Genomic DNA, 24,579 nt, shown 5'->3' with positions numbered 1-24,579 from the left:
AACTTTTTTATGCTGCAGAGAAGTCAAGATCACCAGGACCTGAGATCCACAGTGCAGATATCCCAACGAGTACTCAGCCCCCACCATGTCATCACTTGCTAACTTTACAGCAACTACTGGGAAGCACAGCTCTCACACCATACTTACATCTTGTTTACCTCTGGAACATGTCGTATGTGCTTCCCAGGTTTAGAAGTCTCCTTGGCTTCCTTCTCACAAGCATATGAAATGTCTTAATGCAACACTGCAGAAAAGGTTGTCCATACATCTAAACTATACATTTATTTAAATAAGTAAGCAATTTAAAGTCCCTGAGTTACACGTCACCTCCTTACACCATTTCCTCAGAAGTCACCACATGCTTTCTGGTTCACCAATTATCACACTGTTCCACAGCAGCACCCAGGGGTGACCTCATGAGGCATGCCACCCTCTTGTGTCCAAAACAAGTTTCACTAGTTCCACCTGAAAGCAGGTACCAGGAAAGCACTTCACCATACTAGAGACAAACAGCCCTCAGGTGTCTGGGCATACAGGTCTCTCTAAACCTCTCTTCAGAAGTTTGTTGTTACTGATGCTTGCATTTCAAACAAAGTTCAGTATTTCACGCCAAGCAAGGAACTTTCACCAACTAGAAGCAATTTTCAACAAATCATGACAGAGTACCAAAAGCAGAAGTATCAAATGTAAACAACTTGTAAACATTAGTGACAGTGGCAGATTCAAATAACAGGAAAGACCACAGAAACAATTCACAATTCAGAAATAGCCTTTTGTCATGAAGTCTTTATGGCTTGACAGAAAGAAAGTTAGATTTGTTTTGATATGATTAGTGCAATTTTTTTATTTGAGAGGTCAGTTAAGAAGAGTTAAACAGATGAATCCAGTATGACACCTCAGTTTCCGAGTTGTTTTTGAACCTGATCTAAATATGGCACTGGACTCTTACCTAGAGTCAAGGCATTTGTGATCTCAGAAATAAAATCAGCTATTTTCCCCCAGGACAGGGAGGTGGTGGGGTTCTTCAAGGGATAACTCGTATTTCATATAAAAACAGAGGAAGGAAAGCTTAACAGCATAAGTGCAGCTGTGTTCTTGGCCGGTACCTCTGCAATCCACACATACAGCTTCATCTAATATGTAATTCCACTTGGAAAAGTGAAGGAGGAGGAGGCAGCCTCATCGAAGAGATGGGTAATGCAGCATTTGGAAACAGTCCGCTCCTGGAAATTCAGACTCCTGCAAAGTAACCTTGAGCTTTTGTGCAAGGAGTGGCTACAAACAGCATACTCCCCAACACTGTCTGAATTCAGATCCTTCTATATTCTGCTATCTCATGCAAAGCAAGAATGAATATGCAAGCTTCTCTCCAAATCAAAAAATCAGTGTTACTTTCCTTGACAGTGGTAATGTTGTATAGAGAATTTTTGAGAATTTTCAAGTAGTGTACACCTTTTTGGAATCAGAATCAAGCTTCAAGACACTCACCAGGTCTTCAACTTGAGTTGGTATGAGTTATCCATTCCCTGATTCCAGAGACACCACTAGATCTGGCACCACTATTTGCTTACACTTATTGCTTTTACAAGCTGTATGCATTCCAAGGACACCTAGCTCACCAGAGCATCTTTGCTCTTCCCCTTTGTTTCTCTTTCAATACGAAGAACTCCCATTAACTCTAATGGAAGTCAAACCAGATGTGCACAGGACATAATAGACCTATTAAGGCTACATGGCTGACCAACAGAAACAGAAATACATGTATATAACTGAAGTTTTCTTACATTTAGCAAAGGGCACCAAGTTTTAATTGAGACACTTCAACCTGTTACTCTTACTTTGTTATATCCACCTTCCCCCCCACCCCTTTATGTATGGGGAAGACTCACTGTGCTTCCCTAAGCAAAACAAGAAATAGATCACATCAAGTTTGCTCCATAGACCAAAAGGTAAAAAAAAAAAAAAAAACCACACAAAGGACAAACTGCTTCACAGTTAACTATAAATAAAAGTGCAGTAAGTGCTCAAGTAGAGTGTAGACTTTAAGCAAGCTGTACAACCACATTTGGCATAGTCATCTTTTAAAGGCCCTGCGTGGGTCCCTCCCATTACTGACAGCAGGAGGAAGAGGCTGAACACTATTAGCTGGTGCTGGATTTACAGGTCCTCGTCCATTGCCTCTCCCACTACCTGCATAAATGTGGCTGTGATTATACATGAATGGAAATCCACTTGCTTCAGGTCCAGTTTGTAAACCATTTCCTAAAAAGACAGAAAAAAGGTCATTACAAGTTCCATGGACTGAAATCACTGCTCCCTTATATAAGTTTAGCAAACAGGGAACACACGGAGTTTGCAGTAACCAGCAAACCCTGAGGACCAGAAGCGTGGTCCTTCGGGGTCCTGGGCACTGCAAGACCTCAAACCACAAGTTACCTTTCTCTCCCCTCCCAAACTACTTCCCCTCCATCCCTCTTTCTCAGCTAAAGCAAGAAGGGTCACAGTAGTAGTTTTACAACACCGGGTACTGAGTCTGGACATGGTGTAGGCAGACTAAGGTTCCCTCTTCAGCTTACACCCTCTCAAGTCCTTGAAGTATTTTCTTATTTAAGCTTCTATGTTTAAATAAAATATATATTAAAAAAAAAACCGATACAGACAAGTCAGATATTGGAATTCAGATTACTTACTACCCCTTCTGTTTTGGGGAGCTAACCTGGCAGGAAAGCCATGGTGACTAACAAGATTAAAGTAAGGAATCTTTAAAACCAATGTCTTGTTCAGTTTAAAAAAAAGCAGAATTTCAAGTGCTGCAAGAACTCTTCAAAAGCATCAAAACAATTTAGGATTAGTCAAGTCCCCTTATGTGATACAGGCACCCTGAATATTCTAATCTCTTCCACTTCTAGGGAAGAAGTCCTGAAAACAATGATCAGGAAATGTTCCTGTTTACATGCTTGAGATTCAGGCCCTAGTTTGAATGACTGTAGAGCCTAGCACACTTTTATCCCAAGAATGGAGAACCCTTAGTAAGATAAATTTCTTTCTATTCCCTTCAAGTGTTTCTCATCTTTTCACTTGTACAAAATGAAAAAAACTTACCCAGTGGCCCAAAAGTACAAGTACCCATACCACTTGATGCAGAAATATTATTCTGTTCACCTTGTGCCTTTGGAGAAACATTAAAAAGAAAAAAGACATGGGATCAGAGAGAGAAATTTCACATTTTTACAGAAAGTGGCTGATGTTTTCTTTCCTGTGTCCTTATAGTGGCTCCACATAGAATTTATCTGCTACTTTAATTACTGGCTCATTTTTAGCTATAAGTCACTTTTAAGTTCATTTTTCCAGGAGAGTGACATCTGATCACAGCCTAGTGGGAAGTATTCAGAACAAAGAGCACTTTATGCCAGAAACCTCAGACAAGTTTAACATACCAGTTTGTTCTGCCCGACGTGTTCTGAGTTGGGCTCGCTGTAGTTTGGCACTTCTGAGTATACCATGCAAAACCTGGGGAGAAATCAGGATTATGAAGAAGTTCTAAAGCCATTTTTTAACAGAGTTCTCAACTCCACAATACAAAGAGCATATGTTCTTGACACATCCCATCACCTAAAAGTAATTAATCCAGACCCCACTGTTCAGAGAATATCCATAGGTATTAAAAGGTTTTTTGATCCCTTTATATGCTTGTGGTGAGGCTGTCACATCACTCCTGGTGTGAAGTCAAGCAGAGGCAAGTACACCTTTACTCAAGGAGGTAAACTGGCCTAAGGAAAACAAAAGGTGATGAAAGGGCTCCCTTTGCCTCTCTTCCAGCTGCACAATCTTGTCCAGCACCCACTCACAAGGTCACTTGAGGCACAGAGTCACCCAGCCTGCTCCCAGACTTGGATTGCATTACATGTCCAGGGAAGAGTTAAGCACTCCCACATGCTCCCATGCTATGCAGTGCCCCATTAACAATAATAGCAGAGGAGTCCAACACAGGGAATGAAATTCAAAGCATCCTTTTCCACTCGAGGGGACTCTGGAGGAATAGGCCCATCAACTCACCACATGGAAATTATGGCAGAGGGGAAGAGAGATTTGAATCATTACACAGCACTGTTAAGCAGAAGTGGAGCTCTCCCACCTGCTGCTGGGAGGCACAACCCAGATGAGGAACTTACATCACTCCAGCCAGCTGGAGAGTAAGCCAACTGGATGACATTTCTGAGGTGATGGATTTACACCAAATAAAATCTACAGGTTCTCTTGCACAAACTCCACCTAAACGCTGGCATTTCTGAACCATACCAGAAAAGACATGGCCACCCCAGAGCCCCACTTCCCTGGTGACTATAAGGTTTCCCACAGAACTTTGTGCAACAGTGGAAGTACTGTTCTGGTTAGAAAACACTGCTATTTTTTCTGTTGCTCAAGTACGTTACTCATGTTTGTTCTTAGTCAGGAGCTGTTGCCCCAGTCTGTGGGCAGTTTAAAGCAGGTTTAATGAGGCTTGTTTCTGCTTAGATATGATTCACTGGAGTCACCCTGGTCTTCCTTCTTTGCACTGCCTGTTTCTCAAGCATGATACACATACAGAAGGCTTCCACAAAATGAAGTTGTTAATCAAGCTGAGGCCCAGGTAAGTAATGCAGATTCAGTCCCTTATTGTCTACACATTTCCTCCTCCTAGGTAAAATCCAGATCTGTGTCAATGATGGGAGGCTACTTTTCCTCAACGTATCTACAGTCTAGAGGGGGTTGGGGCTCATTACCGCAGTGGCATCTGGAAACTCGTATCAGGGTTGCCTCGTGCTGTACCTATCCACGACCAACCAACAACACACTTTTGCTGTCCTAACTTCCACTTACTAAGAGCCACCACATCTCATACTTACCGTGACACTCTGCTGAAAGGAGACAAAGTATGAACACGCAATACTTACTCCCCAATTTTATGCAGCTCCCCTCCTCGTCCTGTATAAAGTGTCAGGCATCCTTTCCACAGAGATGCGTACCTGGCCAAAGAAAGGAGAAGTGACGCAGTCTCTAAGTGAAGGAGTTCACAGAGGAAGTGAAAGCATGCTGTCTTCCAGGAGCTAACAAGCATTACCTATCAGCATGAACGGACTAAAAAAATTCCCAGGGACACCAACACTAAAAGTTTATAATCCCCATGTACTACTTCTACCAAAAGGTATCAGCAGCTCAGCAGACTCCTCTGGTAATTACAGGAAAGCACCCAATTATTTTGAGATTGGATGCTCTTTGGTTGGCTGCAGCAACCCTTATAACTGGTCCTGCAGAGGAAAGGCACTTTGCCAAAAGCAGTATCTGTGTTACATTCAGTGACAACTCTCAGTTTTGCTTTCAGCAGGAGCCAGGAAGCATTACCTTTGTTCACTGGAGAACAGCTACTGCTACTGAAAGCACATAATGGAAGTGCTTAGGTTTTCAGTACAGGTCCTTACCAGACTGGGGTTTTTTAAAGGCAGAAGTTTGACCATCAAGTTCCAACTGATGTACAGAAATACAGTTAAATAATATTTTGATTGCAGGAACATTCCCTTACAAGACAGTGCAGAGTGCACTCTAGTCTTCATAGTCGTTCTTGACTTCAAGCACTGAAATGTGAGTCATGTAAAACTTTCTGTGTAATTGTTCCTTTCAGTGAGGGGCATCACATAGGTGTAGATAATAAGGAAAATACAGACCAGAAACTGGGCATGGTGCAAGGGAGCTAAAAGAAATATGGGGCTTCTAGCAAAGGAATAGGGAGCCTCAGTAATCGCACTCTTGGGAGTCACAGATAATCTGGACAAGTCACCACTTCCTTATGCCCCAGGTCTATCTCTGGAACATAGATAGCAAACATTCCTCTTGCCCTTTGCCTTATCTGCTGGGACTGGGAGCCATCCGGCCACACACAGGGCCTTGAAGAGGCCCCAGGGAGGAGTCAGGGTGGCAGGAGAGGACAGCACTGCCAACGCAGCGATAACCTGCTCTGTACTTCAGCAGGAAAGCATAGGCACTATACCTGGAGATACTATCTCAGGAGTTTTCCATCCAGAAGCAGGATTAATGTTCTTCACTTCATAGTGCTGCCTTTCACTTTAAAGATTCCCCCAATGTTTAAACCTTTAATAACCTGCTAGTTGGGCAGTTTTGTGGCAGAGCACAAAGGAAAAGAGCTACCAAGTAATAAATGTAAGTCAAACATACATTTACTGGGACAACACCCAGCAAATTATGGGACTAACAACCTCAAGCACAAAGTTATTCCGTGTATGCAAGCACTTGTTTTTGTCTCAAAAAGAGCTGGCCATAAAGCACTGAACTCCAGCACTAACTTCAAATTCAGAAATATTAACTGCAACAGTTTCCTGTAAAAAGGGTAAACAGCCAGTGACAAAATTAAGCAACAGTGTCTGCCTTTGAAGAGGAATGCATCTGCAGCTTGAGAAAAGGAAAAAAAAAAAGGAGAGGAAAAAAAAAAAAAAGGAAAAGGGCACATTTACACATGGGGCCTGGATAAGCTTTTTTGCTTGTAATAGTGGGCATCCTGCACTGAAGAGTCAGATTAGCCTACAGAGCTGAAATTTACCTGCCTTGCAATGGCAACATCACTCACTCGATCCTACTTAAGCCCAAAATTGTGTTTGGAGAACTCTGTATACCAGCATGAGAGCATTTTTCTGAAGATGAGAGCCAAACCAGAATGTATTTACTTTTGCCATTTCACTCCCTACACAGTCCTAAGGGAACATGCAATTAATGTAAATGAAGGCATGACTTTGCCACCCCCTAGAAATCGTGCTGTCAGCTCAAAATTAATTCATACAAGCCAAACTCATTTTACATTAAAGGATGCCATGACTCTCCCATTGTTGCACAGAAACACCAGAGCAGTTACAGTAAGCCAGTCACAGGGCACATTACAGTAACACTGCTGAACAGCATTGCTCTTAATTTGTTTCAATGTCATCTACACACAGGGCTTTGTGCTGTCCCAGAGCTCTGGTTTAGTTCCACCCATCCCTGAGCTCCACGTGCTCTCCACGCAAGCAGCCTTCCCCAGAACCACCTCTGCTGAGGAGTCAGCCCATTTCGTGTAAAAGGACATTTGCATAGGAGGAAGCAGCTGTAGTTTTGGTGGCAAGGGTCATACAATTTCAGGCCACGACCGAGAATTACACTCAAAATAACAACTTAAGAGCAGCTCAGTTAGCAGACTCACTGAGTAACCTTTCACCTGCTTTTTCATAAAAACAAATTAAAAGGACCTTACACACACCATCTCCTAGAGTGCTGTAGGCCAAATGATCAGTGTAATGGATTTCTAAGCGTAACCTAACTGACATGAAGAACTCAAATAAAAGTGACTATCATTTTGCTACTGGCCGTTTAAGTGACATGGGAAAGGATTTTCAGATTGACTCTAGTATTCTTTCTCACAGTTAATAAATATAAGTTTGAGGGGTTTGGTTTTTTGGTTGGTTTTTAAATTAAGTCACCTCTGAGAAATTATTTGCACCTAACCAAACTAACAACCTACGGTGTAGCCTCAGCATGAATTTTTACAGTGAAACTGAAAAGGTTGTTCTCTGCCTGCCATGTTCGTTAAACTCGTTGCAATGAAAAGCAACTTTTCTGCACTGGAGATGTAATCATCCCCTCCTTTCATTAAGGAGCCGACTGCAAGAGTAAAGAACTGACTGTGAAAAAAAGAACATGCTTTTGACTTCCCCTGCTTGATTTACAGACCAGGACCGACTGTTGCATTTCCCCCGCCCCAGAAATCTTTTCCTAAGGAGCTTTTTTAAAGCCAAACAAAGTCTCTTCGCCACCACCACCTCCTTACAAACCCAAGCCCCTCCTAGCCTATATGCTCACGCTAGGCATGTTCTGGCCTGGAAAAAGGTGGGTTTAATTTGGCGAGTGACCTCAGGGCGCTGGCTCGGTAACAGGGAGCCGGTCCGAGGGGGGCGGGCCGTGCCCCCCGTGCCCCGGGGTGGCGGCCGAGCCGCCCGCAGCCCCGCGGGGGACAAAGGGCTGCGCGGCCCGGCGGGCGGGGGCGGCCCCGTACGCACCCTTTGGTCAGGCGGAGGATGTCCCCCGGCTGGATGAGGCCGCCGATCTCGTCCCACACGCAGATGGTGATGCTGCCCGTCTTGTCCGCCACCTTGCAGGACCTCACCTCGTGCCCGTCCTTCGTCTTGGTGACTCGCCCTGCGGGGAGAAGCGCGGCTCAGGGGGGGACACGGCGCCGCCGGCCCCCCCGCCCGCCGTGACACGCCTGGGCGGCCCGGGGGTGGGGCGTGCCGGGCGCCACTTACCGATCTCCAGCACAATAAAGATGACATTTAAGTTTTTCAGTCCGGGTTTTATGTCTTTTATGAGGAAATACGTGTCGCTCGCCACGCTCATGCTGCGGCCGGCGCGGGGGCGAGGGCTAGCGGGGCGGGCCGAGCCCGCATCCCGCGGGGGAGCGGAGGCACCGCGGGGCCGGGCAGGGGGGCACCGGCGACCCTCACAGGGGACGGGGACACGAGCACCGAGGGGCTGCGCGGTGACTGTGCGGCACGCCCGACCCCCACCGCTCCCTCTACACACTGACACCACCGGCAAATACACCACCCCGCCACCCGCTCCCGCCGGCACTGAGGCACACACGTGCGCCGCGCTCCCCTTTATAGCGGCCGGGCGCGACCACACCGGGGCCGGGCGGGGGCGGTTGCGGCGAATGGAACCGTCCGGGGCACGCGGAGCGCCGGGAATGGGTAACGGGCGGGCACGAGCCGGCGCCGCGCGCTGATTGGGCCGCGCGCCGCCGCCATCTTCTGCGTGTCGGGGCGCTGCCGCCGCCGAGCCCGGTCCGGCTCATCGGCTGCGCGCCCTCCCTGCCCGGGCAGCCCGGCCTCACCTCACCCCTCGATCACCCACTGCTCCCCTTCGGGGAGCATCCCCGCGGTGCCCCGACCGCGCCCGCTGCGGCAGAGGGGAGTCGAGGAGCGGTTCCCTACCCTTCCGCGCCATTTTAAGCCCCGGCAGTGACACCGAGAGGGGCCTCGTCACAAAGGTTTCCTGGAGGGCGATTTCCCAGCTGTTCCCGTCCTCCTTCACTGAGAAAAAAATTATAACATTTATGAGTTATTTGTTGTTGTTCTGAGGAAGTCTGGTGTTGGTCTTCCCCAAGCAGAAGAGGCTGTGGGAGGGCTGTGGTACCTCGGGACTTGGCAGGGCTGCACCATCTCATTCTGCCCCTGGGACCCAATGCCACGTTATTCTGCTCCTAGGGCCAAATCTCAGGGGATGTAGGGAAAGCCTGGGGGTTATGCAGTGCCATGCTTTAAACTTTTCTCTGCTAAAAATGTGAGCTTAAATACTGATGGGCACTAAAAAGGCTGTCTAAAGTATTCTGAACTCTGGCAGCAGCCTGCCGAGAAGAGCATGGCTATAGGCAGGGTAAAACATTAGGGAATGGCAGCTTTTCCACGTGGAAAGCCATCGAGATGGTGGACAAGCCACCTTGTGATATACATAGCAGGAGAGTCGCACCCTGGCACAGAACAGCCGAAAGATGTGCAGATGGTTCTGTAATTCAGCTCTCCCCGCTTAGGAAAAGTAGCAGAGCTCTGTGTGTGTGCTCTGCTTCTCCTTTTCAGAGCCAAACTTAGCTAGCTGGGCTTTCCCTTTCTATTTCTGTAAGCAGAAATCCATAGATGACAGCAGTTGTGAAATGCCTGGCCATGCGTTCCGCCACGCTGGAGCTCTGGCCCAACGAAATGTTGTGCAATGTTTCTTTGTAGGCAGTGGAGCAGCTTTGCTGGGTGCCACTCAGGGCTCAGAATTAAACACACTGATTGCAGGAATCTGAAAGGAAGGCAACGTGAGCCACAGGAGAGCTTGCTTGAAGGCCTCGAAAGTTTAATCCACTTCTGTCCCAAATCCTTGAGTCAGTGCAGATGGGGGGGGATGACAGACTCCCTTGAGGGCCTATCTGCTGGCTGGCTCTATAGCCTTAATCTGGTAACACTAAAATTTTCAGCGATCAACTGTATTCAGTGATCAACATTAATGCCTTTAATTTAGTCACGTGGAAAGGAGTTCCAACCAAACTCCAGGAGTGACAGTGTCCCTGGAAAAGGCTGGACAAAAGTACTTCATTCTTTAGAACTGGTAACATTTTTCCATACATACATGTTTTTTCTGCCTTCAGTTCTACCTTTTGTCTGGCCCAATTATTTAGAAAGAATAATTTTGTATCCTGTGTTCTCAGCACAGTAGAACTCTGCAGGATCACAGTAGGATCACTCACCAGGCTATTCCAAAACACCTGATTCTTGGTACTAAAATATCTGGGACAAGACAGCCATAGGCCATATTCAGCTCTGCCTCATGAAGAGCAACCCTATGGAAAACCTCCACAACTAGTCCCAGCTCTTGCATTCTGAGTTAGTAGGAGAAGAGAAAAAAAGAAGGTGGATCCTACTCAAATCTCATTGGAGACTCGATGAGAACCTTTCTTTTTGCAAGGAAAAAAACAGTTAAAAGAAGAATATTCACCAATATTCACCTTATGGCAAGCCTTGGGCAGAGAGGAAGTCGTGAGGCTGGTTAGCTCAAAAGCAAAAAAACACTAAAAAACACTTCACCAAGGACACGCTTCTAGTCATGTGTCACTGATAAGATGGTTTCAGGTGAACGTCTGTGCAGGAAGGCAAGTGCCAGTGTAACAGAGCAGCTCGAGACGTGCAAAGGACACCAGATCTGGGCTTCCAAGCCACCTCGCAGTCAGTACACCTGCAAATGCTGCCCCAGGCCTGCAGCAGGGAGCACAGGGGCTGACAGTGAGCACAGAAGGAGGTGGATTTATTTTATACTAAGGTTAATTTTAAAGCTGGTAGGAAGAGGTTTAAATTAGAAATGACAGTACAGCAGGGCCCAAGCAATGTAGGGGAGTTCAAGAGCGCACTGACAGCTCCCTGGCACGGTTGATCGAGGAGCTAATAAGCAAAGGTTCTTGCCTGGATCTCACACTTAGAATCAAGGAAGAACTGGTTGGGGACATGAAGGTGGGGTCAGCACTGGGTGCAGTGACCGTGAGATGGTGGAGTTTGGGACTCTAAGGCAGGAGAGTGGCACAAAAGGCAGGACCACAACTCTGGTTTTGAACAGCAGACTTTGACCAAGAATTCTGCTTGTGATATGGTCCTGGAGACCATAGGTGTCCAGAAAAGATGCCTGGCTTTCAAAGATAACCTCCTCCAAGCACTGGGAAGGTCCATCCCAAGCACAGGCAACAGAAGGGAGGCAGACTCTTTTCAGTAGAGTTCCCTGACATGATATGTCAGCACAAATGAAAACACATCAGATTCCACCCAAACACAAAAAAAACTCATTTTTTTTTAATGTGAGAGTGCCCCAAAATGAGCTAGTTGCTCAGAGAAGTTGTGAAGTCTTCCTGCATGGAGATACTCGAAACCCAACTGGACACCATCCTTGGCAACTTGTGCTAGCTCACCAGCCAATTTCATTGATTCTGTGATGCTGTGAAATATTTCCTTTTTTCTCAAATGCAAAAAGAGACACAGAGCTCCAGGAAGCTTGATGTGTGTAATAGGAAGGCAAGGTCACAAACTCCCCTCTGTAAGGGGCTGGGACTGTGCTGGGAAGACAGAGCTGGTCATCTTCTCTCTTACAAATTCCTTCCAGATTCATTTAAGACAATGTTTACAGTACCTATTCCACCACTGATGAACAATTTTGCTCTGTTTGTTTCACAAAGAGACACTTAAAATCTTGCTCATATTTTTTTAATCATTCCAATTGCCAACCTCTGAGAGTGCCCTTGGTATTATCCAGCAGTGATTGAATGATTCCTGTTTGCTGTGAAGGTGACCTGCAAAGCAAAACAGTCTTCCCCATCCTGCTTCTTTATAATGTATAAAGAAACCAGAATTGTTATTAATTTATTTTGGTTTTCCAGCACCTTTTTTCCTGCTTCGTTTTTAACCTCAGATCCATAAGGCTATCAAGGCACAGCTGTGGGTGATAGGAGCACCAGCTTTCTGACCTTGCTGGGGGTATAGTCAGTATTACACAAAAAAGGGCTTTGATGCAGGTCTGTCTTCAGCCCCAAGACCTTCCAGCAGACTCACAAATACCCTGTAGCAGCAATGGGTAGGCATGAAAAAGAAGCCCAGAAGCCAGGACAGCAATATACAATGTAAAGAGAAGAGAGAGATACGTTGTCAGTATCTAGGGTTCCTGGTCTTAAAACAATTGTTGATGAGCACTGACTGCATGAATGGGTCACACTGAGAGCACCAGAACTTTGCTTGTGCAGTTCATGGGAATAACAGGGAGCACATCCAGTAAACTGTGACTGCAGCCAAAGCAGGAGCCTTTCCATCTCTGAGGGAGATGAATGTCTGTGTACTACTCAGTCAGTGTCTTACCACACAAGCCAAATTTAGCCCACAATGAATGTCTACTGCAAGGGTTCCACTGATGAAGTTAAAATCATTTCCAAGTTCATTTGCTTGCTGCAGAACATTTTTCTTCTGTGTGAAAGATGCAAGTGTTCCTAGGCTAAGATCCACAGGGAGGTTTCATTCCAAAGCAAAATCAGGGTTGAGTTGTTAAAAGAGTTCTCAGCAGTCGCAAGCCTGGCAGAAGTCCCATGCATCTCAACAGGGTTGCGATTTCACCCTCTGGCTCTAATGGAGTTATGCCAGCAGAGACATTGGTCCAAACTCCCTATTTCTGTCAGTTGCTCTGTATTCAGTGCTACTGAAGTCCCAAAGTAGATCTTCCCACAAGAAATCTGCCAGCAAGAGCAAAAGCTAATGTGCAATATTGTATTGTACACAGAGATTATTAAAAATGTACAGAAGCCTGCAAATGCCACCTTTAACCAAGCCTTACCAGGCCATTACCATATGTCTGACAAGCTCCTAAATTAAGTTACAGGTTCAGTCAGCTGTTTTTTAACATTGATGACACTTCAGCTCCCTAATGGCACTTCAGTGCCTGTTTAACAAGCTGGCAGGCAGTCTGGCAGTCTGGCGACCCTGGAAGACAGTGGTTTGGTGCCTTCAGCATCTCTTGAGCACACCATAATCAGCCCCAGGGAAATACGGATGACTCCTGGGAAAGCCACACAGGTTTGAGAGGAGCTTCCTGCAGAAGTCAGTGGGACAGATGCAGTAGGGAATCCCCCACTCTGTTGGGGTCCTGTCCTGGCACAGGAACATAGATCCAAGCTGCCTGCTTCCCCCCTGCCTCAGGGCAATGTACCTGCAAGGTGCCTGGAGCAGGAAGGACTGCCAGGTGTCTGATGCCAGGATTTCAGGCAGGGCTGTCTGCCTCCCCACCTGTTAGCTAAGAAAGCTGAATGAGTACCAGGGCACTGTAAATACCACAGGGGAAAAAAAAAAAAAAAGGTAAGTAAGCAAAGTAAACAATCAGAATGTGCAGCATTCTTATTCTTTCCAGAGGAGCCACGAGCATGTCCTGCAGCACTAATGTAGCCTTTTCTTCCTGGGCTTTGCACATTTTAGCAGATGTTTTCATCTGAGAACACAGTCCTGCAAGGTATTCATGGAAGTTCTTCACTTCCCTCTTGTGATGAATCCCACACACATCAGCCAGATGACTTATATGAAATCCCTGATGTGGGGTAGTTCTAGAGTAACTTTCCTGCTCAGCTGTGAATCTGGGCTTGGACCAGAGGACTTTGGATCTAACTTTGCCCCGAACAGATGGAGAGCACAGGAGCTAGTGCCTCCTTGTCTTTTCCTGTGCACAAGTCTCAAAGATTTGAGGGCTTAAAGCCCACTACCACTCAACAATTGCCATTTCTTGGGTCTCTAGCGAGTGCTGTAGCAAAAAACCAGACCTCCTAGCCTTGCTCCTTCATCAAACTAATCTTTACTTAAAAAGTTTAGCAAGGGCAGATGGGGGGGATTAACACTTTCCCTCTGCAGCTGCGCCAGAATAACTCCCACTCTCTTCACAGGAAAACCAGTTCAGTAACTCCTGCTCACACAGGGAAAAGAGATACCAGCTTTACGCAAACAAAAACGTGAAGTGATCCCTTAAACTAACCCCGTTGCCATGGTTGGTTGGCTGATGCCAGAGACAAACACTTCCAGTTGGAGGACTAAGGCAGTTCCAGTGATAAACCGAGCTCTGCGCAGACCTCTGCCTTCCCCAGTGAGCTGAGTCACTTGTTTCACACACATGTGACTCTGCACAGGGCAGTTGGCACCAGGGAGTTGTCTGAAGTGGCTCAGAAACCCTTCAAATACCAGCAAGGCCAGCCCTTTCCTATGGGTTTTAGCTGGGGGAGGCAACATTTCAAAAGGCTTTGCTTTCAAATGCCTTCTCCTTTTGCCAGCCCTGTCTCCATCAGGAGTGATTCCTGCAGGCTAGTCCGTGAGTTTGTCCCCTGGCACCCCTGTGGTAGCAGCACATTTCCTTGGAGATGAGAAGGATCTCATAACTCCTTCCACTGTAGGAAGGGTTTTGCTTCTCACCTCCTCTTCAGTGCCTGGAGGAGGTATGCAGACATACCACATCACCCTGTCTGCTGCCTGGCTCCAAAGAGGCTAATAGCCTGGAAGTTCAGTGTTGGTCTTGCATCATCTAATGCTGACCTTCAAAAGAAAAATAGGGGATTTATGTCCAGGAAGGAGGCTTTAAAAATTTAATTTGGTTTGGATTTACTTTTTGTAATAGGGATTTGTGTTTCTTTTCTATATTCCCCCCCCCCTTTTTTTTTTCCTGTGGCAGTGTCTGCTTTTTCCTGAAAGTTTGTTGGTGGTCTTAACAGTATGGACTTCTACCTTTCACAAATCTTAATAAGAAATAGGGTGTGTTAAAAATGGGAAAAAACCCTGTCTTCCCACAGATGTATTCCCTAGGCAGAAGAACCACGTCCACAGAGCTGGATGAAGATGTGATGAGCCCCACCCTGCTCAGGGCCATCACCAGCCCTCCTCCCGGCCTCCCAGGCAGTGCTCCACGTGTGACCACTGCATTCCCGTTCGGCAGACAGGGAGCCTGCCATCCTGCTAACAAATCAAAAGCAGCTACAGCACCTGGTGGAAAAGTGGGGGTGCAGAGATGAGTAACTGTGGGAATATTAGCCCTACCCTCCATACTGTGCAAACAACACTGCCATGCTGCCGGTGATGTGGCTTGTAGCTGGCAGGCACCAAGCACTGAGCAAGCTCCTATCTGCAGAAGCTCATGTAGACACAGTCTCAGTTGTTTAGCTTTGTGTTAACAGCGAAAAACAAATCCTAAGTGGACTAAACAAATCTCATCGTGGCAAAGTGCTTCATAAATTACTAATTCAGCCTCTGGCAGACTAATAGGGAATAAAGCTGTTTACCTCAGAGTATGACACATTTTTCTTTCTTGCCTTCTCCCTGTGGCACCTGTAGATAGATTCTGATGTACAAAGCTTTGTGTCAGTGACTAATGAGTACCTAACAGTTGCTGCAGATTTCCATAGGCACATTATCACTGCTATTTAAGACATCAGGAAAGAACCTAAGAATCATCCACCTGGGCCAAAAAAGGATCAGCAGATAAAAAAAATGTTCTTTCAGAACATCAAACCTGACGATGCAGCACATTTCAAGTGGCAATGGCAACAAGAAGAGGTTTTGTACCACAGCTTTTGCATTTTCACTTCCATTTTCTGACCATATATAACAACAACATGCCCACCCAGGTGGGATAACAAAGGAAATTGTTCCTTCTGAAAGCCATGAATTTATTGGAAATCAGATGGGTTCTCCAAGACATCCTGTGGGATAAGCACCTCTGTGAAGGTACTGTTTGAAACCAAACTGTAGTTTGGGATATTTTAAAACAGGAATTTAAAAAGCCTTACTGACAGTGATGACATGTTTTTAGGAACCATTTTACTGCATCCTCTGTTGTTGCCTGGTGTAGTGGTAGGGTGTGTGGGAGGGAATGGAAAAATAAATGGAGTACAGTGAAAGCTTCCTAGGGCTTCCCAGCTTTTGGACTTGCTGATAACAGACAGTTCAGGAACACATGTTCCCAGATATTCCCGAATAATCCAGGCAGAGCAGTGCAGAATAGCACCATGCAGTCAGTGAGTTAGTGGGAGCAGGCGCTGCACATTGAATTCAGGCACGGCCAAAAGGCTCCCGCTCAGGAGGGCAGTGCGGCCGAGGGGACTGGGCATTTGCATAAACCAGGACAGAGCCAGCCAGCTCCTTCTGATCCCACAGCAACTCCAGGCACAGAAGCTGTGCAACAGGCTCTCAGGTTACCAGCCCACGTCACCAGCCTCAGACCAGCTGGGTGATCGTTCCCTCCCGGCATCCTCCACCTTCCCGCAGGTTAACCTTTAGAGGCCTGATTTAGGTCTCCAGGAGCTCCTCTGGGAAGGCAGTGCAAGTGGAGTAGGCACCAGGTGCACAAAGAGGATTTTACCCAGGCTAAAAAAAAAAGAAATCAAAAAACCACACAAAACAGTCTGTATCCAATGTCTCAGTGAATGCAGCTTCATTTTAGGAAAGAGGAACATGATTCCTCACTGCTGGGAAAATGGTCATCCCAAGGCTTCAGATGCTTTCATTGCTTTTATTTAAAGGGGTTTGCCAACTGAGTGCACTATTGTAAAACTAGTCCTACCATGAAATAACGATGGTTTCTGTTCTGCTGGGTCTCCTTGACCGATAAAAGGTTTTAATAATAGTACAATATCAGGTAATGTCTTCACATTGTGTATCAAGTCACTCCATTCCCTTCCTTTTACTATTAGATATATGTAAAGTAGAGCTGAACATTTTGGTTTTGTATGGACTAAATTTTTTGTGTTTTTTTTACCATGAAGACACTGGTGCTGCCAAGAATATTTCTTGTTGAGGTTGTATTTAAAGCTTTTTGAAGGGTTGTCTTTGCTGCACAGTGATATTAGATAATTCTTAATAAATATATATTTTCTGCAAAATGGTAATTAATTACTGGAATTAAGTTTAACAAGCAAATTTAAATAAAAAGTCATGTAGCCGGAGGACCAAAAACTCTTCCAGGTTATTTGGTTTGCAATTGTATTATTTATTGATGCTATAGTTTCATTAAGTTCTCCAAGCAAGCTAGGCTATACTGAAATCTTAGCACACAAGAAAATTACTTTGTATTACAGATATTTCATTACTGATGAAATTAATAGTATCTTCTGTTGGATAGAATCCAAGCATGTTATCAATGCTATATTAATGTAACCTCTTGAAATGATTGTAAATTAATGGATATTTTATGTAGTTAACAGATGAGGAGATATTAAGGCAAGTGGGTACCTTCTCAGTTTGGGACTTGATAGATTTGGGAATAAAATCTACATTTCCCCAATTGTGTTGCAGTGTCTGCTATTTCTTTCCAAAGGAAGCAAACAGCACACTATCAAAATGATCTCACCACTGACAGAAGTAGTAGTACTCCATTCCCTGATGCAAAATATTTTCCTATGATATCCTCAGTGCATCTTACAGGTAAAATCAATCTGCTTCTCCCTCCCACAGGAACTCACACACAGAATCTGACTGAGAAACTACATACTGGGACATCCGTGTGTCCACAGAAGTCTCCTGTTTAGTTCAACTTGCTTACTTCCCATAGGATCATTAGGAGACACATCATCTGCTCGTTGTCATTTAGTCATCACTCTCTTATGACTGAGCTTCAGCTGCTGTGATGCAGAATTGAGAGATATGAACACCTCAATAACATGGTTCACTAACCCCATAAGTTAGATCCTCATTATCATCAGATGCCATGTAAAGGAAGGTACATAATGAAACACATCATGAATATTTTTGTACAGGTTTTCCATATTCAGGCTCATTTTTATCTCATGATATAACAAGAGTTTTTAAAGCATTCATTTAAGCCAGGCTTTAACCAGGTGTTAATTTTAGAAGCTGGATGGTACCTTTCTGGTTTTGAAAGCCAGCCTTACATTGGAACTATAACGAAATTCTGCAATGGACGTGTTATATTAAGAAAACTCCCTGTGACATTTGTCAGCCTAGATACCACAGTGAAATCATGGCCAGAGATGTGCATCTGACCATCCCTGCCCCTCTGCAATGCACAGGGACTGTCGGGCAATGACATTGAGATCAAGAGGTTTGTTTAGCCTGTCAGAAACCATCTCAGCACAGCCCCTGCCACAACTGCTCACCCTCAGGAAACCCAGCTGAATTTCCAGCAGTGAGAGCCACTGCTGCAGTTCCCCTCAGCCTTCTCTGAAGCCTGCTGAGCAAGGGAGCTCCCTCCTGATGGCCTTTCTGCACGCCTGTAGAACCATTGCGTCATTTCCTTCCCTGCTGTTTAATTTTCCAAAATGCATCTGTGCCAACAAAACTGGGTTGCTTTTCCAGCCAGATAAGAAGAAACAGCTTTTCCTACTGCAGTGTGTTCACTTCCCTAGAGTTGGCAACTGTGACATTTACATACATTTCTGCAAATCAGTGTTGCTGTATTTCTGAACATGAATATCATTAAAACCTGAAGAAGGTTTGAAAACCCCAACCAACCAGTGTTGTATTAGCCATTCCAAGTTCTCTCTCTGATCAAATTTTTATCCTCCACCTCTGCATTCACTGAGTCAGGTGGTCACTACCCCAGAGAACACATATCTCAGCTTTGCAGCTCTCCTTAATTAGCAGGTAGCAGAGCAACACATAATTAGCAATAATTATTGTCTGTTTTCAGCCAAATGATGCACCTGTGGAGGGTGCAGAGAACTCACGTGGAGCATATGTCACACAGGCCACTCCATGCTGGCATTAAGACAATGCAGGCTCTTCCTGGGAGAGCTCCTCAGGTACAGGTTACCCAACTTCTCGGCAGAGGGAAGTGTAAGGTACTCAGATCATCATTTTGATAGCCACCCTCTGAGTTCATGGGGTGCATTTGGCATGGTGTGCAAATCACAGACCAGCTTAAGTGCTTTATAAAAAGACCCAGGCTTTGTATCAACCATCACTCCCCTCATCCCAGTAGCAACAGTTTTAACAGTGTCAGGAACTCCATTGCTAAGTCCAACAACTGAAATCAGCAGTGGTGGCTGGTGCAAACCACTTGCTTTCTTTCATGTCAAGACCTAAGAGGGGGAAATACTAATTTTTACGAAAGCATGAGTAAAGATATGGCAAAACAGTTTCAGGTCTGTGGGAATTTAATCAGACTGCTTCAGTCTGTTAAATGGAATTTTAAAAAAATACAACAAACAATTGATTTTGGTTCAGCTTGGCATTAACAGATTCCTACCCAAGTTGCTTGAGTACTTCATAGGAACTACAGTTAAATTATTTCATTTCCCCATTCTCCTATATGGACCATGTTCCCCCATTTAATTTTCCATTCCACTGTCCCCCTTACTGGAGACAGGGCCTCATGTGGTTTCCTTGGCCAGGACACAGCACAGGAGTTGCTGCCCTGCTGGAAGTCTTGGCCATGGAGGAGAATTGAGAACATGGGGTACTCAAGCTCCCAGTTCCCATGGACACTGCCACAGCCTCAGCACTGCAGTCATGATCTTTTTCAGCAAGGAAAACGACTATGTTTCTCCCTCCCTTGGGGGAAAATAAGTGTCAAAGCATCAGAGTTTGCCATGGGACAAAATTTGTTGTTAGCAACCCTCCTGCCACAAGCCCAGAGCTGCTCGGCCCTGTCCAGAGAAGGTCAGCAAGGCATGAAGGCTGCCCTGCATGTGCCCTGGCAGCAGTGAAAGGGTCAGGCACCAGCAGCAACCGGGAAAGCAGGGTGAAAACAAAACCCCAAAACACAGTCTGACACTGAATGCCAGAACACCATCAGTGAAGCTTCCCTGGGCTTCCTCGTCAGGACTGACAGTTTTGCACGAACGCTGCCGGCCTCTGCACTGCACTGTCTCTCCCCCACTGCACAGCTGTGCTAGATGGACCAGCACACACCTGAAACCAGCAACCAAAGGGTTCATTGAGCTTAGGGAGGTATCACTCATTTGAAGAATCAGTCACTAGATACCAGATAGTTTCCACGGCTGGTAATGAAACCATTTTGGACATCCAAAGGGCAGTCCTCTTGCCAAGGTGCAGGAGCTCCTGGCAGCCAGCCCTCCCAGCCCTCCTGCATCCTGCCGTTGTCATGGCAGCACGCAGGATGTGCGCCTTAGTGCTTATTAGGCTCCAAGAAGCATTTCCCATGTGAATTGGGCTGCACAATCACAGGCACAGAACTGTTAAGCCATCATGGTATGAAAATTAGCAATGGCCACAATTACCTGAAACTCGAAAAGCTGTAAAAGCGCTTCTCTTCTTTGTGTGTTGGCTGTCCCTATTTAAGGCTTTATCTCTTGACTTCCAAAACACTCCAATAAGCAGTGCCTGCTACTTGGGGACAGCAGGTAAACAGACATCCTTTTTGTTTGACAAAGAAGCCCTCCTCTCTTTCCTTTCCTGTTACAGTAATTCCTTTAATATTTACCCCACATGCAGTGTTTATTCTGCAGTTAGAAGGGAAATTCATCTGCTGTGGCTGTGCTTGTGAACCTCTGGAACTGCCAGCAGTAAATGTAAACTCCAGTGTGACCTCTTGGGTCTGTAAAGCCCAATGCCCTCAATTGTGTCCTGCTGTTTTAGTTTTTTAGGATTCCACAGATGCCAAAGGTAGTCTTAGTTTGCATTAAGTATAGGCAGGTCAAAGACACTCCACTGAAGCCAAGAGAACTACTTACACGAGTAGGACCTACTTGTAGAAAAAGGATTGCTGGTAGAAATAGGGATTAAAAGACTGAAGCCATCAAACTGTAAGTCTCTCTTTTGCTGTGTCAGGTCTCAAGTATGTAAACTGGCCACTGGAGCTGAAAGACTCCCAGGATGACGTTGCCTGGAGATCACAGCCCCACCTACATTCCCCTAAGGTTAGGCTTGGGGCCTTTGAAGTTTTTGCCATTTTGGAGGACACCCAAGCCTAATTACAGCAGGGACTGGGTGCTGCCAAAAGCACAGAAGCTGCTGAAAACATCTTCATACTCTAATATTGCAAAAGTTGCTTGGTAAAGCTGAGCACTTGGTCCAGGCTCTGGCTCCCAGCAGAGAGGAATATTAAGCAGTGAAAGGTAGTGACAAAGCACACATAGCAGTGACCCTTTCAGGGCTGTCACAACACCCTGCACTAGGACAAAGTGTGCACTAGCTGGCTGGCACAAGGGTTTTCCAAAGCACAGGAGGGGTGCATCCTTTGATAAGGTCACTAACGGGTGCAGGGGACCCAATCAGTTAAATCTGAGACATTTCCAGCAAAGGGAGAACACTGTAATGTTGAGTCATGTCACACAGCCACTACTTTGGACCAGTGACTTGGCTACAGCCTGGGATGCTGCCCTGCCTCCTGCTAGTTGGGGCACAGGGAGTTTTGCCCAGACCACAGCCTGAGAGTGTGAGATGAAGTGGCTCTGGTCTCTCTCCTCTAATTTAAACTACAAGCAAGTCTGCCTTTTACAACACATCAATCACCAGTGAACTCAGTGGTCCTCTGTGGTGGCTCCAGCTCTGTCACACACTCTGTAGTGGTGGACATCAGAGCACTGGTGTCTTAGCAGCACAGGGGCTGCTGCTGGTTGGGGCTGCCCTGCACACGTTGCCTTGGTACCGGTTTCCCTCTGGCCATGCACAATGCACAGCTCCCAGGGAGGACCTGCAGCCTGGTAAAACCTGCTGTGCTGGCAGGAGCCACAACCTCTGTGGGGTGGGTAGGGGCAATGAGGAGAAAGTCCACACAGGGATAAAGAGAGAGCCTTTTCCTAGGAGCCTTCAGCAACAGCAGCGTTTCAAACCCCCACATATGTGCAAGTTGATATTTCAATGCCTGCAGGTTGCTATGGACAACCAAAGATTTCAAAACTGCCTTACAGAGCAGAGCACCAGCACACTGTACACTGCAGTAACACTTGGCATTTCTATTACCAAGAGCCACATGTTAGAAAGTAAGAAATACTGTCATCACTTTGCAACTGAAGATATGGAAAGTGTGATCACTCCTAGGTGAAACCGGTCCCTCATGTAACCCCTGCCCATTGAAATGGTCTAGTACCTGAAATCACCTCCTCAAACATGAAGCCCCTTCAGGTAACCTACACAACGTCAGGGACTGAAGCACAGGCAAACTGTATGGAAACAAATTGTTGGGATAAGAAGAACAGGTTCTAGAGAATGACAGGGGTGTTAATGGGAGGAAAGGTCTGTGAAGTCAAGTTTCCCCACGCCTGTAATCCTGGCTCCTTGCAAAGGGCTCCCCATAGCGTGGGTCAAGACTGCAGCCGGTCAAGGCTTGTGTTCCCTGGCCAGCCCTTTCCTAGGGAAGAGGATCATCCTTCCCAGCTGGGCAGAGGCATAGCAGGGTTACTCTTACGTGACTGCACACACAGCAAGTGGCATTTCCAAAGACATACATAGAGCCATGATGAGAAAGACAGGGACAGGGTGCAGAGCCTCTAAGACCCCCAGCCAGCCAGCTGGCATCTGCCATGTGCAGCACATCCTCATCTCATATGGCTTCAGAAATAAAAAAACCACGCCCCCAAGTTCTTTTTCTAGATCTATCTCATGAATATTAACACGGTGTTATTAATGCTGTGCTTCTGGATGCAGGGGTACTGTTACCTGCAGCAACAGTAGGGGATACAAGGTAAAGTGAAATAGAGTGACCTGCCAACATCAAGCAAGAGGTCTGTGGCAGAGCTATGGCAGACTTAGGTCTCCAGAGCCTGCCGACAGCATTGCAGTTTCTATCAGGACCAAGACTACAATGACAGGTAGTAATATTACTCCCATTTTAAGATGGTGACAATGCCTGTACAATCTGCAGGTACAGAAATTCCACCCCCATTTCTGTTGCCTTAAGCACAGAAATACACTTGCATTTGCTCTAAAACGAAAACTATGGTACAAAATTATGCAGAATAGCTAATAAAACAACAATCTCTGAACCGTTCTTTGGCTCAGCAAGGGGAAAATGTCAAGGAAAAAGATCTAGGAGTAGATTTTGCTTATCCTTCTCCTTCTATACTCAGTGCATGCCCTCGTCTCTTTCAGATCTGCAGCGTGCCACCTAATTTATCTTCCCACCGACACAGACACAGAGAGCACACGTCCATGATTAATGGAGTTTTATACCCAAGGAGTTGGTTACATTGCAGCAGACAATGAGAAATTTGATTACCACTAATATGGTATTGACACAAATGTCAATGTTCTAAGGCACACAGTATCATTTTGAATCACGGATCCCTTTCATCATTATTACTTCTGTTAGCTTCTTCCAGTTTAATAAGCTGTTGCTCTGTGTATTACCCAAATACTCGGGACTAAAACTAGCTGGGGACAATTTAGTTTTTATGTAACACTTCATTAAGTAGGAGGCACCTTTAACAAAAGGGTGCTGTGTGCTTACATAGCCCTGCTATCATTTAAACACACAGTACTCCAGCCAAAACCAGTGGTCAGCTGGATGCCTTTACCTTAGTGATAACTAATCCATTGTTTTATCGAAGTCAAATGTATCAGGAAGGGGAAGTAATGGGTTTTTCTTTTTTGTCTCTGGAGAATTGTACTGATCAAATCACTCAAATCTTGACGAGTCAAAAATTAAATTAAGCCCAGTGATCACATCACGCAGCCAGACGGGATTCAGATCCACAGGTGGGATCTCTCCTTGCAAAGGGCCCACCACAGCATGAGCAGAGGCTTCAGCTGGTCAAGGCTTGTGTTCCCCTGGCCACCCCTTCCCTTGGGAAGAGGACCGTCCTTCCCAACTGGGCAGAGGCATAACAGGGCTACCCTGCTGGGGTGTCTGGTGCGAGGCTGAAGGTCTTTGGACTCAAACATCTTTCCTGGTTCTGGACTTCCTTGTCAAGGCTGCTGGTTTAGGACTGTAGTGCCTGACCTGGACCTTACCTCCTGCTTCTCTCTCATCCCTTCCTCTCCATTGCAGAGGCCTAGGAATCTCCCTCCTCTGAAGGATGATAGCTTCAGCTGTTTTCCCTACCTGCCTTTTCATGAGTGCCTTTCATTTCAGTGCTTTCTGATGGTGCCTCCATCATCTTTGGGACCTTCCAAGCACTGCCTGCAAGCCCCAGGTGTTAAATGGCTTTTGGTTTTGCCAATGGAAATGGGTCCATGAAGAAACTCAGTTACGCTCACCGACCAATCATTAAATTTCCATATTTCAAGAAGGAATTAGCTTAGCTTCTGACGTAAAATTTCAGTAAGGACTAGAGAAATAGGCAGTATGGGAGAAGAAGCAGAGTTTCTGGGGGCTAGGGCTCTTAGTGGCATCCATGCAACCATTAAAGTCCTTAAGCTCAGCATGGAGGCTGCTCAAGAAGTTATACCAAGCCTTGAGGCTGATCTCATTTCTGTCTAGAAACTAGAGCCAAGCAGAGGGAGCAGAGCAGCAGACAGGGGAGAGACAAGTGTTATGATCAAGTGGAAATGTTCACACATCACTTTATACCTGTTCTTCAAGAACAAGCAGGTAAAACAAACACAACAG

At 45.9% G+C, this 24,579-nt stretch overlaps 1 protein-coding gene and 1 long non-coding RNA gene across 3 annotated transcripts in view; both read right to left on the bottom strand.

The window, feature by feature from the left end:
- Positions 1-256: 256 nt before the first annotated feature.
- Positions 257-8,667, bottom strand: NABP1 (nucleic acid binding protein 1). Its single transcript, XM_032692928.1, has 6 exons — positions 8,325-8,667; positions 8,079-8,217; positions 4,935-5,006; positions 3,438-3,510; positions 3,103-3,169; positions 257-2,262 (listed from the first exon to the last, which is right to left on the bottom strand). Exons 1-6 carry the CDS (start codon positions 8,413-8,415, stop codon positions 2,075-2,077), a joined length of 630 nt encoding a protein of 209 aa, XP_032548819.1. The 5' UTR covers positions 8,416-8,667; the 3' UTR covers positions 257-2,074.
- A 7,070-nt stretch (positions 8,668-15,737) lies between these two features.
- Positions 15,738-24,579, bottom strand: part of LOC116789285 — a 35,088-nt gene continuing 26,246 nt past the window's right edge. Inside the window, exons 6-7 of one of the 2 annotated variants that reach the window (XR_004357962.1) lie at positions 17,599-17,725; positions 15,738-16,475 (exon numbers count right to left, since the gene is read on the bottom strand). This is a non-coding gene — a long non-coding RNA (uncharacterized LOC116789285). Of the gene's footprint in view, positions 16,476-17,598; positions 17,729-24,579 lie in introns of both variants that reach the window. The other variant, XR_004357963.1, reaches the window with a different exon arrangement.

Source organism: Chiroxiphia lanceolata, chromosome 7 (assembly GCF_009829145.1).
Source record: "Chiroxiphia lanceolata isolate bChiLan1 chromosome 7, bChiLan1.pri, whole genome shotgun sequence".
NCBI classification, from domain to species: domain Eukaryota; kingdom Metazoa; phylum Chordata; class Aves; order Passeriformes; family Pipridae; genus Chiroxiphia; species Chiroxiphia lanceolata.
Note: the sequence above shows the minus strand (reverse complement) of the source record. Positions and strands in the feature narration are given on the sequence as shown.